Genomic DNA, 12996 nt, shown 5'->3' with positions numbered 1-12996 from the left:
TTGGGCAAGCAATGAAACAGAGCAGAGGGAAGCGGGGATGTGCTGGGCCGGGAGGGCAGAAGGGAGGCGGAATAACCAGAGCACAGAGTTCCCGGGAGGAAGGGGTGTCCGAGAGGCCAGTCGAGCCGGCAGGGGCCAGGCCATGCAGGGCCCCACGGGCCAGGCCACGGAGCTGGGCTTTCTCCCGAGGGCGCCGGGGAGTAACGCAGGTTCTGAGCACCATGGAAGGAGGGAGGGCGAGACCAGGGCCAGAAACCTGGGAGGACGTGGGAGGGGGCAGCCAGACAAAGGGCAGGAGGGGTGCCTGGACCAGGGCAGAGGCCCCAGGGAGGGAGAGAAAGGCACACGTGGGAGAGAGATTTAAGAGGCAGGGGCCACAGGATGTGGCGTGCTGGTGGGGAAGCGTCGGGGACAGAGGCCTGGGTCTCTCTGTCCCAGTGACGGGTGGACAGTGTCACCAAACCCTTTGATATGAGGACGAGGAGCAGAAGCAGGCCTGATGCCAAGGTCGGTCGGGACAAGGTGAGCGAGCGGCGCCCAGGGACAGCTCGGGGGAGGCGTCCTGAATGACTCTGAGACGCGGTCCCAGGGCTCAGGGGAGAGGCCTGGGTCAGGACAGAGAAGGGTGAGGTGAGGCTGCAGGCAGGGGGGGTGGGGTGGGGGGGCGGGGGAGAGAAGGCGCCAGAGCACCCACACCTCTCGCAACCCCCCCATCAGAGCCCCGCCCTGCAAGGGTAGCTCAGGACACGGTGCCCGAGGAGCAAACTGGGACAGCTGAGCCACAGGGACGGCCCCCTGCCCGGAGGCAGGCCACTGGGGCCCGAGAAGGGCCGGGGACCCAGAAGCCATCGAGGTATCAGTAATAACACATCTGTCGACAACACCCTTTCCCCAGATCCCCCCCCTCCCGCCCCGCATCGCCAACGTCACCTTTCCAGAGATGACCTTCCCTGATTCCCTCCCCCACCCCCAACTGAAAAATCGCAAACCCCCCTTCCTGGCTTTATCTTTGCCCCAACCGCACTTATGTCCATCCGACACGGGACGGTTTGTATTGTATTTGTTTACCCCCCGAGGGGGCAGGGAATTTATCTACTTGCGCTTAGAACGGTGCCCGGCAGGCAGGAGATGCCCTTCCAATATTTGTTGAATCAATGAGTGGTTTCTTGGCCTTTTGCCCTGTGCTGGGCATCTTCACAACCATTTCACACTGGTTTACTCACTTAATCTTTACAGCGGCCCTACGAGGTGGGGACTGTCATTGTTCCCATTTCACAGATGAGGAAACTGAGGCCCGGCGGGGCGGACTCTACAATTTGCTCAGGGTCGTGGAGGCTCAGGGTCCAGCGCCTGCCCTTTTAATAATGGTGACACCAGCCAGACCTCGTGTTGGGGGCCCAGTTCCGCCAGGTGCTGGTTCAAGTCCCGACAGGGAGCGTCACGCTAATTGTGCTCAACAAAACTGAGGAGGGCCTACACCATCCCTGTTTCTTTTCTTCCTAATGTTTACTTATTTTTGAGAGAGACAGACAGAGCATGAGCAGGGGAGGGACGCAGAGAGAGGGAGACGCAGAATCCGAAGCAGGCTCCGGGCTCTGAGCTGAGAGCACGGAGCCCGACGCGGGGCTCGAACTCACCAACCGCGAGATCATGACCCGAGCCGAGGTCAGATGCTCGACCGACCGAGCCACCCAGGCGCCCACCAACCGTGTCTTGCAGAGCAGCTCATGGAGACTCGGCAAGGGACTGCCTCCGGCCCCACTTCGGGGAAGTGCAGAGCCAGGGCCAAAACAGGGCCCTCTCTGGCCCCAGAGGCTCCGCAGACACATCGGACAGACACGGGAAAGAAGGCCTCAGAAGGAAAGACAGAATGCGCGCTTCTCACCCTGTGCAGGAAGCCAGTCGGCAGCACGACCCCAAAGAAAGCGCGTGGCCGCCGAGCCTCCTTCCCTCGGGGTGGCTTTGGAGACAGGGCAGGGTTCGAACTCCCTCTGGCTGCAGGAACTTGGGCAAGTCAGAGCCCGTGCCTCGCGCCTCAGTTTCCCCATCTGCAAATGGGGGTTCTAACAGTGCCCACCTCACAGGAAGTCCCCTGAAAAGATACCGGAAGGTCACCCACAGCGCAGAGGCTGGACAACGGCAGTCGCTGCTGATCGGCTTTATTCTTTGGTGACCCCCAAGTTCACCAGGGCCCGGGGTAAGAACTGCCCTAAAATCTTCCCCCGCCCTCCTCCTCCCTGGCGACCTGGTTCTCCTCCTGGTACCAAACCCGGGCCCGGGCCCTCGGCACAAGGAGGTTAGGCAGCGCCCCAGGAGGCCTGGCCGGGTCGTGACCCCTGGCCGGTGCCTGCCACACCCGCTCTGGTACCCAAACGGGGCCCCAGATCCTCGGTGACTCGATCCCTCCAAATTCAGGTGATCTCCCCCGGCTCCAAATCACCGAACCCTCCCAGGTCCCGCGCCAGACGGAGCCAGGTCCCAACCAGGAAGGGCCTCGGAGCATCGGGACGCCAACGCCGCCGTCTTCGAGTCCGGGTTGGGGGCGAAAGATGGCGCTGACGGGGTGCAGCTGGCTCTTCCTCAGCGGTGAGCGACAACGGTGCCCCCCACAACCGCAGGCCCCGGGGAGGGGGGCCTCGGGGAAGGGCAGGGACCCCGGTCCGGGAGAGGCAAGGTGCGAGCCAGAAGTCCAGCGTGCTGGGTAGGGAGGGCCCGGTCTGCTCCTCCAAGAGGCCCCGGCCAGGGCCAGCCACCCAGAGAAGTCTGCAGGGTGGACCTCAGAGATTTTTCTAAGACCGGGGTGTGAGGCTAAAGCAGGGGGGTCACTGACCCACCCTCGCTCGCGTGGCAAACCCTGACTGAGCTATAAAAGCGTGGCCGGGGTGAGCCCTGACCCCGGCTCTGCCTCTCCCTGAGGACGTGGCTTTGGGCAGTCACCTTCCCTTTCTCAGCCTCAGTTTCCTCATCTGTGAAATGGGCTAAACTCCCAGGGTCGTCCGAAGGTCACAATAAGCAGCGTTCACTAGCATTTACTCTAAATGTTTTCTGGGTGTTAACAGCCACCCTAGAAAGGAGGTCCGCTCAGGAACCCCCTCTTCATAGGCGAGAAACCCGAGGCTCGGAGAGGGGAAGCCGCTGGCTGGGCTCAGCCTGCCAGTGGTGGCAGGGCTGAGTGCTAGACCCAGAGCCCTCACCCCTCGCCAGGATGTGTCAGCCTGGAAAGTACCAGAAACCGGGGCCAGGCGTGCAAGCACTTCTTCCCCCAGAACCCGCCACGGCAGCCCCTTCTGGGCAACCACACACACAATTCAAACCCAAGCAGCCCTGACCAGCTAGTCGGGTTTGGGGCTTATCTCCTGGGTTGGAGGGAAAAGGGTGGAGTCAATTCGTCCCGCCCCTACTTTCCGCTGCGATCAGACCTGCCGAGGCAGAGGAAGAGCACCGGACTGAGAGTCCGGGCCCGGTGTCTAGACGAGCCAGCCTGATTGTGCAAGCCGGGGTTTGGTGACTCTCACAGCAGGAAAACCCTCTGGGCCCCCAGGAAATCCAAAGTTCTTGCAGGCCGAGCACGTGCTAGGAGCTTGTGCTCAAGGCTTTGGGCCAGACCCCAGGCAGAGCCCGTCGAGTTCAATCCTCAGTCCCACCGCAGGACTGAGACCCTACACCTGGTTCACACTGATTAGGCGCTTGTGGTATGCCAGGGACACGCGTGCCAGGAGATCGGCACGTCTCCTCCTCCACTGAGTGGGGGCAGTGGCCACGGCGGCCTCACCCGCCCCCTCTGGCTCCTCGTCCTCAGCCGCCTTCCTGAGCGCGGGGGCCGAAATCTCTATCACCCCCGAGCCTGCCCAGCCAGCCGAGGGGGACAACGTCACACTGACCGTCCACGGGCTTTCGGGGGAAGTGCTTGCCTACAACTGGTACGCGGGGCCCACGCTCAGCCTGACGTACCTGGTGGCCAGCTACATCGTGAGCACGGGCGACGAGACCCCTGGCCCGGCCCACACGGGACGGGAGGCTGTGCGCCCCGACGGCGGCCTGGACATCCGGGGCGCCCTGCCCGGGCACTCGGGCACCTACATCCTGCAGACCCTCAACAGGCAGCTCCAGACGGACGTGGGCTACGGACATGTGCAGGTCTATGGTGAGACGCCCCACCCCCCTCGGCCTCCCCTGTACCACGGCCAGCCTTCCCACGTGCGTCCCGGCCCCTCTGATAAAAATTAAAATGAAAATAAGTTAAAATGGAAAACCGTTAAAAAAAAAAAAAAAAAAGACAAAATAACATGAAAATGCTCGCCTCCTTCAGGATGGCTTCCAGGACTGCCGCCTGTCCCATTCTTTGCCCCTCTGGCTGGGGGTTACAGAGACGCCCCCAGGATCCAGCCATGCCCCTTGCCTAGAGCGGGGGTGGCCGGGGGAGCAGGCAGTGCCCGGCCCCCTCCCCCTCTGTCTCTTGCCCCACAGAGATCCTGGCCCAGCCTGTGGTCACGGCCAACAACACGGCACTGGTCGAGCGCCGAGACACCCTGCGCCTGGCGTGCAGCAGCCCCGGCCCCGCTGAGGTCCGCTGGTTCTTCAACGGCGAAGCCCTGCCCATCGCCATCCGCCTCGGCCAGTCCCCCGACGGCCGGGTACTGACCCGGCATGGCGTCCGCAGAGAGGAGGCGGGAGCCTACCAGTGTGAGGTCTGGAACCCGGTCAGTGTCAGCCGCAGCGAGCCCGTCAACCTGACCGTGTACTGTGAGTCCTCCTGGCCCCGCTAGAGATGCCCTGCGCCCAAACCTCATAGATGGGGAAACCGAGGCCAGGAGAGGGTGCCCAAGGGCGCACACAGTGAGTCAGTAGGTGAGCTGGGGCGAGGCACCAAGGATCCCTTTCTAAGGGATGCACTTGACCCATGTCCTAAGGACTAAAAACCACCCTCGAAACGGACCAATCCTTCAGTTTGAAGCAATACACGCAGGGAAGAGACACAGGGCTGGTTGGTTGTGAAATGCAGGTGGGAAGTGAGTGGTGGGTGGGAGGGGAGACCAAAGAAGGAAACACAACCAAAGCATGGAGTCATTCCCAGGGGCAGCAGATATGCAGTGTGGAATCCGGGGGAAATAAATCACAGAGGTACGCAAGGGCCGCCGATGTAGAAACACTTAGAGCCTAGAATCCTACGACCAGAGAATTCTGGATTTAAGAAGCACTGAATTCTAGACTCTGAGAATCCTAGAAACTCTAGAAGCAGAGATCCTTAGAATCTTAGAATCTAATTCTAAAATCTTAGAGGCACCCAATCCTAGAATTTTAGAAACATAGACTTCTAGAATCTTAGAATCCTAGAACCTAGAAGCATTGACTAGAAACATTGACTCTTGGAGCCCTAGAATTCTAGACTCTTAGAATGGCTTATGAGAAACTGATAGACCGATAGTCTAGTCTAGTCGTCGTCTTCTTCTTCTTCTTCATCTTCTTCTTCTCTTTTTTTTAATGGAGCCATAGACTTCAAAAATATCTTGAAATTTTGTCTGGCCCAACATCCTCTTTCTACAGATGAGAAAACAGGTCCCCTGAAAGGGGAAAGTGATTCTCGAGATCCTAGAGCAAGTTAGAGATGTGTGTGGGATCCGAAAAAGCCAGAGCTTTCTCCCTCCGCTAGGCCCGCACACTCTCAGAGGCCCAGCATGGTGGAGAGGAAGCCAGGGTGCCCATCTCTACTCTCCTGTCGCTCTACTGCCCCGTCTCTCTCCCTCCTGCCCCCCACAGATGGCCCAGAACGCGTGGCCATCCTCCAAGATTCCACCACCCGCACGGGCTGTACCATCAAACTGGACTTCAACACGTCCCTCACCCTGTGGTGCGTGTCCCAGTCCTGCCCAGAGCCCGAGTATGTGTGGGCCTTCAACGGGCGGGCCCTCAAGAACGGGCAAGACCACCTCAACATCACTAGCATGACGGCGGCCCAGGAGGGCACGTACACGTGTATTGCTAAGAACCCCAAGACCCTGCTTTCCGGATCCGCCTCGGTGGTGGTCAAGCTCTCCGGTGAGTCGCCCCCAGCCTGACCACCACCCCCTCCCCATGGAGGCCCAGTTGGACTATGAAGGTTTGGCCCCTCCACCAACAGTTACCGCACCATGTGCCCAGGAGATCACTGGAGAGTTAAGAGATTCCCAGCCCATTCTTTGGCCAAGTCACAGAGTGGCATATCGGGTGGACCCCCTCTTCATCCGGAGACGGTCCATGCCTTGTCGCCTGGAAAACAAACAACGAATCAGACTCTTCCTTGAGAGTCCTCAGTGTGTACCTGTCCACATCGGGCAGTGGCAGGGCGGGAAAACGTTCAGACGTCCCTTCCTGTGAGTGCCCCTGTTCTAAATTCAGCCGGTCACAGATGCTTTGGGGCTGACCCATTCTCTCCACACAGACAGGTGAACTTCTGTGCGGCCAACTGGGTTACCCAGTTATCTGGCCCACACACACACGCGCGCACACACACACACACACACACACGGAAAGTCACAGCCGACTGATGGCAAGTGGAAAAACACAGCCAGGGAAGCATTGTCTTGCCTCTGTCCCTAAACAACCTGGGGGCTGGGGGTAATGCAGACACAGCTGGTGTTTTCAGAGCTATCAGGATCCTCAGGGGACACTTTCTCATCCCCTGGGGACGGTGGCTTTGAACACTGAGGCCTCCTTAATTCTGCCTTGGTTCCTTCCCAAGTGGCCACCATGCCCCCAGGGACGGTGGGAACAGTCCTTCCCTCCCTCCCTCCTGCCTCCCTCCTACTAACAGGCTGGGTCTCATCCAAAGGGTGGATACTCTTTCACCCAAAGCAGAAATGGCATCCCCAAAGGTAAGTGTACCTCCTGCCCCACCCCACCTGGGGCCTTGGTAGCTGGTCTTGGCCAGAGACAGGGAGATGTACCAGATGACCCCAGGTGCCGCCCCAAGCCCTGCCTGTGCAGGCCAAGATGGGGGGTGCCCAAGTGTGCAGGTATGTGCAGGGAGTGGGTACAGCACCCCCGAGGGCCTCCCGAACTGTCAGCAACCCCGTGGCAAGTGCCAGGGAGAGACAGAGGAAAGGGAGACTCTACCCTGATCCCCATCTGGGGGAGACTCTGATGTGATGGAGGAGACATGGTCTCTGCTCTTGGAGAGATGATCCTGGAATAGGGAAGCATGACTTCCTTATTCGAGGAGCTGCCAGTCAGAGAGAAGAGGCAATGTCTCACACTCCATGGACTTTAAGCAATGATGGAGGAGACATGACACCCGCCCTCAATGAGCTTCCAGTCAGATGGAGGAGACAGTCAGTTCACACTTGGGGAGACACTGTATTCTGATGGGAGAGATGTGGTCTTAAGGAGACATGGTCCTTTTTTTTTTTTTTTTTTTTTTTTTTTTGAGAATTCCTAGTCTGATGGGGGAGACATAGTTCCCACCTTTGGGTTACTCCCAATCTGATGGGGGAGTAAAGCCTCCCCCTACTTTCTAGGAATTTCCAGTCTGATGGGGTAGACATACCCCCATCCAGCTTCTGGGGTCCCCAGCCTGATTGGAGAGACCCAGCCCAATAATCTGGAATTTCGAATCTGATGGAAGAGACATGGCCTCCCACCCTCTGGAATCTTTCAATTTGATAAGAGACTATGGCCCCCACATCCTGAGGTCTCTTGGTTTGACAAAAGAGATACAACCTGGGGTACACAACTCCCAACTATCTGAGGCGGAGACAGGGCCCCCATGTTCTGAGAATTTCCAGTCTGATAGGGGAGACATGCCCCCCCCTATATTCTAGAATTTCCAATCTGATAGGGGAGACATGGCCCCTATATTTTGGGAATTTCCAATCTGATGGAGGAGACATGGTTTGACTCTCTAGGGTCTTCTAGTTAAGCGGGAGAGATATCCCCCCGAAGGCTGGAAATTCTTAGTCTAATGCGGGAGAGACGGCCCCCACCCTTGGGGTCCCCCAATCTCCTGAGGGAAGACAGAGCTCCCTGGCAGGCATTGTCGGGACACAAAACCCACCTCCACGGCCACACAAGTCAGCTCCTTCCTCTGTCTCCTTCCCCGGGGCCCCCGCACGGGGCGGCACCAGTCGGTTGCGGGGGAGGCAGGGGTGCAGGGGTGGGAGGGGGATGCCACGCCAGGTGCAGGCCCGGTGACCCAGCCCCCCCCCCCACTCTCTCTTCAGCGGCAGTGGTCGTCATGACGATTGTGCCCGTGCCCGCCAGGCCGATGGAGGGCCAGGATGTGACGCTGACCGTCCAGGGCTACCCCAAGGACCTGCTGGTCTACGCCTGGTACCGCGGGCCTGCCTCGGAGCCCGGCCGGCTGCTCAGCCAACTGCCGTCAGGCAACTGGATCGCAGGCCCCGCGCACACAGGCCGGGAGGTGGGCTTCGCAAACTGCTCACTGCTGGTGCAGAAGCTGAACCTCACGGATGCCGGCCGCTACACCCTCAAGACCGTCACGTTGCAGGGCAAGACCGAGACCCTAGAAGTGGAGCTGCAGGTGGCCCGTGAGTGTGTCAGAGGGGGCAGAGGGTGTATCTTTGCAGACAGACGCTCCCAAAGCGGGGCTTTGTCTCCTCCAGAGGGGGGAGGGAAGCACGGACGAAGGGTGGATCTGCGTCCCCAACAGACTGAAAGAAGGGGCTCCCTCTCCTCCCTCTGACTTGGGGATCTCCAAATGGAGTTTTTGGCCTCTTCTGTCAAACCGACAGCCTAGACTAGGGGTAGATAGGCCTCCTGCATCAAACTGAAGGCTACCAAAGGGGGATTCCACGCCTCCTCTCTCATATAAGAAGTACACCAGACTGAAGGTCTCAAGAAAGGAGGCACAGTCTGAGCGTAGGGCACCCTTTTTCCTGCAGGTGGGTAGACCTATTGCCTCCGCTACTTTATTGGGAAAGTGGGTTAATGATGGGAGTGTACCTCCCCCATCAGACTGGATGTATAGTACGAGGGTGGATCGTAACTCCCTCTTTAGACTGGGAGATCCTAGACAGTTGGCATCATGTCTCGGCCTTTGCATTAGGGTAAGAGTGAGGACAGAATTTCTACCATCAGAGGGGGACATTTTTCTCTCAAAGTGAAATAGGAAAAATCTCCTCCGTCAGGATAGAGGCTTCTAGGTGATGGGAATTTTGTCTCCTCCCTCAGACTGGGAATTCCCAGTGGTCAGGAGCCATGTCTCTTCCATCAGTCCGAGAATTCCCAGATGTTGAAGACCATGTCTTGCCCATCATAGTAGGGACTCCCAGAGTCAGGGACCATGTCTCCTCCATCAGACTGGGAGCTCCCAGAAACAGGGACCAGGTCTCCTCCATCAGACTGGAAGTTCTCGGAGTCAATGAACCATGTCTCCCACATCAGACTCGGAGCTCCCAGGGTTAAAGACCATGTCTCCTCCATCAGACTGGGAGCTCCCAGAAACAGGGACCAGGTCTCCTCCATCAGACTGGTAGTTCTCGGAGTCAATGAACCATGTCTCCCACATCAGACTGGGAGCTCCCAGAGTTAAAGACCATGTCTCCTCCATCAGACTGGGAGCTCCCAGAGTTAGGGACCATGTCTCCTCCATCAGACTGGGGGCTCCCAGAGCCAAGGACCATGTCTCCTCCATCAGACTGGGAGCTCCCAGAGGCAGGGACTGTATCTCCTCCATCAGACTGGGAGCTCCCAGAGTCAGGGACCAGGACCATCCCCATCAGACTAGACATCCCCAGAGGTCCAAGAGGCCATGTCCCTGAGGCAGCCTTCATCCCATTAGACCAGGAGCTCTCAGACACTGGGAACTTGGTCATTCTCCAGTCTGGAGCCTCCTCTCCCCCATCAGACCAGGCATTTTTGGAAGCCCTGAGTCAGGGATGGCATCTCCCAGCTCAGATGTGAACTTTCTGGGGTCAGGAAATCAGTCACTGCCAGGCACCGCTTCCTTCATCAAACCCTGGTCCTGGGTCAGTGCTGGAGGTAGAATGCTCTTCGATGGCAGCAGGCCACCCCCCCCCAACCCATGAAGCCTCGGAAATCCTTTTCACCCTGTCTCTCTTCTCACAGTCAACCTCCCTCCCCTGCATGAGGACCAACGCCACCTTCCTGAACCTGAACCTGGCACAGGCTAAACGTGGGGAGGGTGGGGCCGCGGGAGGCTGGGGGTGGGCAGGGGAGCAGGAGGGGTGGGGGCACCGGGAGCTCGTCCTCTACCTCCCTGACAGCCTCTTCCACCCTTCTGCCCCCTCCCCTCCTCAGCCCTGGAGTAGCAGCGCAGCTGTGGCTGTGGGGACCTCCGGAGAGAAGAGCTCTTCACGCCGTCCTCCCCTTCTCCTCCCCCTGATTGGAGGACCACTTGTTCCCAGGGAGGATGCCGGACTGACCACGGTCGGCTGTTCTCCTGCTTCCACGCTAGAGCTAGAACTGACCGGGCCCTACTTCTTCGCTGAGTTGTCGGACAGCCACAGAGGCCATAAATGTCCTGGTTAACACATGCATGTGTCAGCCTCTCCTTCTCTGACCGTCAACCCTGCCATCTCCTGGTGACCACACTTGCCTCCTTTCCTACCCGAGGTTATTCTCAGTGTGGATGCACGCGTGCACAGGGATGCCTAATGGACAGTGCTGAGTCCCTCCTGCTCAGTGTCAAGGCCTCGGGCTCTTCCCACATCTCCCCAGGTTATATCTGACGGTCCTGCTTCCTAATGGGCCAAAGACTGCCCCTTCCTGGGACACCAAACACTGGGGTTCTGTGGGACATAGCCCTCCCCTATGCTGCAACTCACTCCCCCTGGGCCCTGAAGCGAGGCTGCTCATGCCAGGACAGGGAATGACCAAATTCCCTGGGGGGCATGAGGGATGCCGTCTATTTAACCAAAGATGCTCCCTTGTGGCCTTCATTGTCCTGGGATTGTCCCCCACCCCATGTCTGTCTCAAACATCACCTGCACAACCCTAAAAATATCTCCCTCCTCCTCTAAATGCAAATGGAGTAGGGGTGGGGGTGAGGGGTAGAGAGTGAGGGATTGGAAGAGAGTGTCTTCTAACACCTGCGACTACCAGGACCAGAGCCACAGGCCCCACTCAGCCAAGATGTCCCGAGAGAGAGAGAGAGAGAGAGAGAGAGAGAGAGAGAGACTCTCAGTGTTGGTCAGAAGTGGTGATCACAGACTCAGGGTAGCAAGAGAGGTTTGGGCAGGGATAGAAAGGCCTAGTAGAGAGATTTCCTAGAAAGCTTCAAGACAGAGACTTTCTGGGGATGGCCACGTTGAGATGGGATGGCGGGTGGTGAACGCACACCACAGTGAGGGTTATAAAATCTGGATTATGATCCTCCATTTGCCATGGATTCATTAGACTCTCAGTCTGTCCATCAGCAAAAAACGTGTGGGCTTGGGGCAGGCTAGAATTTTTTCAAACCATTTTATTAGCCTCAGAGCCCTTTCCTCAAATGCAAGCTTACATGGTAGGCCAATATAGGATTCAAAATAGTAATGCGATAAAAGTAGGTACAGCCCTCTCTCCCCCAAAGTTTATTTACACCTAGAAAATTCCTGAGATGTAAATTAAATAAACCTCGAATTACAGAGGCAATTACAATGCAAAATACCAACCAAAATCAAATGCCCGTGAAAACACTAGATCCAGAAACCTGTGGTATAGGGCCAAAGCTGCACTTGGAGGGGGAATGATAGTCTTAAAATGCTTAAATGCATTGGGAATACTAAAACGGAAAGAGCTTGACGATGAACAAAATAAGCCATCCACTCAAGAAACCAGAAAAATAAACCAAGGGAAAAAAGGTAAGGAATGTAAAAAGGCAAAAGCAGAAATGGATGAAGGATAAAACAAAACACAGAGTGAGTCAACTAAACCTAACGGTACTTCTTTGAAAATGTTGACGGACTAGGCAAACGTTTTGCAAGTGTGATGAGAGACAGGGGAGGCCACTATCTACACTCAAAGAGGGGAGGGGGTGCTGTCTGGCTCTATCGGTAGAACACACGACTCTCCATCTTGGGGTTGTAAGTTTGAGCCCCACGTTGGGTGTAGGGCTTACTTAAAAATATAAATCTGAAACAATAAATACAATAAAAAGAGAGACTGGTCTGGTTGCAGTAGAGGGTTGGTTCTTGGTTAGATGCACAATAACCAAACACACGAAGGGAAGAGGGTGTGGAATACCCGGGAATGGCTCCCCGGCGGCCACTCCTCTCTCATGATGGCAGTCGCCGCCTCCGGTAAAAGAAGCTCAAAGTGTCAGATACTCACTTTCCCAGAGGGCCTTGCAGCTCCGGGTGGCCGTGTAACCAAGTTCTGGCCAATGAAGGGAGGAGCGAGCCAAAAGTCGCGTCCACGCCTCTGCCCCCACCCGAGGGAGGCGCCAAGAGCGCTCTCCATGGAGTTTGAAAGCTATTTCCTAAATCAGTGGTGTCCAATATTAGGTTTCCGGGCAAGGGCACAACTAGGAAGCGTGGATGGCTTTGAGTCCACACTCTTAACCCTGATACTATCCAGCCCCCCAAATGGGAAATGGCTCTCGTATGCGCGCCCTTCCACCAAGTTCACGTAAGAGCGAGCAACGTACATAGGGCTGGAACCCAGGTACACCAGTTAGAATTTCTCTTCGGTGGCCAGGAAGGGACTGGAAATAACACAAGACAAAGAGAGAGAAGGCTAACATACAAGATGAAAGGGAAACTGGTGCGAGTGAGGGCAGCTTACATGGATAGAAGACTATTTCTCTCTCACGGAAAGACTTCCCAGAGGCGGATTGCTCAGACCTGGAATCGCGGCTCCACGGGGGCATTAGAGACACAGCGCCTTCTGGGTTTCTGCCCCATCATTCGTGACGCGGGGGTGCCACTCCCTTGGTCACCTCGTGGTCCAAGATGGCTGCTGGAGCCGCCGCAGCCTCGTCCACGTTCCAGGCCGGCCGCGGAAAGAAAGGGACCGAGGGCAAACACAGCCCCACGCAGGTTGCGCCCCCTTTAAGAAACC

At 57.3% G+C, this 12996-nt stretch overlaps 1 protein-coding gene across 6 annotated transcripts; it reads left to right on the top strand.

Annotated features, from left to right (window-relative positions):
• The first annotated feature begins 326 nt into the window (after positions 1-326).
• On the top strand, positions 327-10477 carry CEACAM16 (CEA cell adhesion molecule 16, tectorial membrane component). Of its 6 annotated transcripts, none has more exons than XM_042969959.1 (9): positions 327-522; positions 718-853; positions 2085-2197; positions 2416-2586; positions 3800-4144; positions 4468-4743; positions 5758-6036; positions 8196-8522; positions 10255-10477. In XM_042969959.1, the coding sequence occupies exons 4-9, from the start codon at positions 2550-2552 to the stop codon at positions 10263-10265; spliced, it is 1275 nt and encodes a 424-aa protein (XP_042825893.1). In that variant the 5' UTR covers positions 327-522; positions 718-853; positions 2085-2197; positions 2416-2549; the 3' UTR covers positions 10266-10477. The 6 variants fall into 6 exon arrangements, with proteins under 6 accessions (XP_042825893.1, XP_042825892.1, XP_042825891.1 ...); XM_042969958.1 differs by lacking the exon at positions 10255-10477 and adding an exon at positions 10063-10134; XM_042969957.1 differs by lacking the exon at positions 10255-10477 and having other exon boundaries at positions 2454-2586; positions 8196-10119.
• Positions 10478-12996: the final 2519 nt, after the last annotated feature.

This window comes from Panthera tigris, chromosome E2, assembly GCF_018350195.1.
Source record: "Panthera tigris isolate Pti1 chromosome E2, P.tigris_Pti1_mat1.1, whole genome shotgun sequence".
Taxonomy (NCBI): Eukaryota; Metazoa; Chordata; class Mammalia; order Carnivora; family Felidae; genus Panthera; species Panthera tigris.
The sequence above is the reverse complement of the archived record's forward strand: the minus strand, read 5'-3'. Positions and strand labels throughout refer to the sequence as shown.

Excerpts from the sequence above, each read along its gene's own strand:
- CEACAM16 (XM_042969956.1), top strand. The coding sequence starts at position 2,550 with ATGGCGCTGACGGGGTGCAGCTGGCTCTTCCTCAGCG. Across the intron at positions 2,587-3,799 it reads CAGCTGGCTCTTCCTCAGCG|CCGCCTTCCTGAGCGCGGGG; the intron begins GTGAGCGACAAC and ends CCTCGTCCTCAG. Across the intron at positions 4,145-4,467 it reads CGGACATGTGCAGGTCTATG|AGATCCTGGCCCAGCCTGTG; the intron begins GTGAGACGCCCC and ends CTTGCCCCACAG.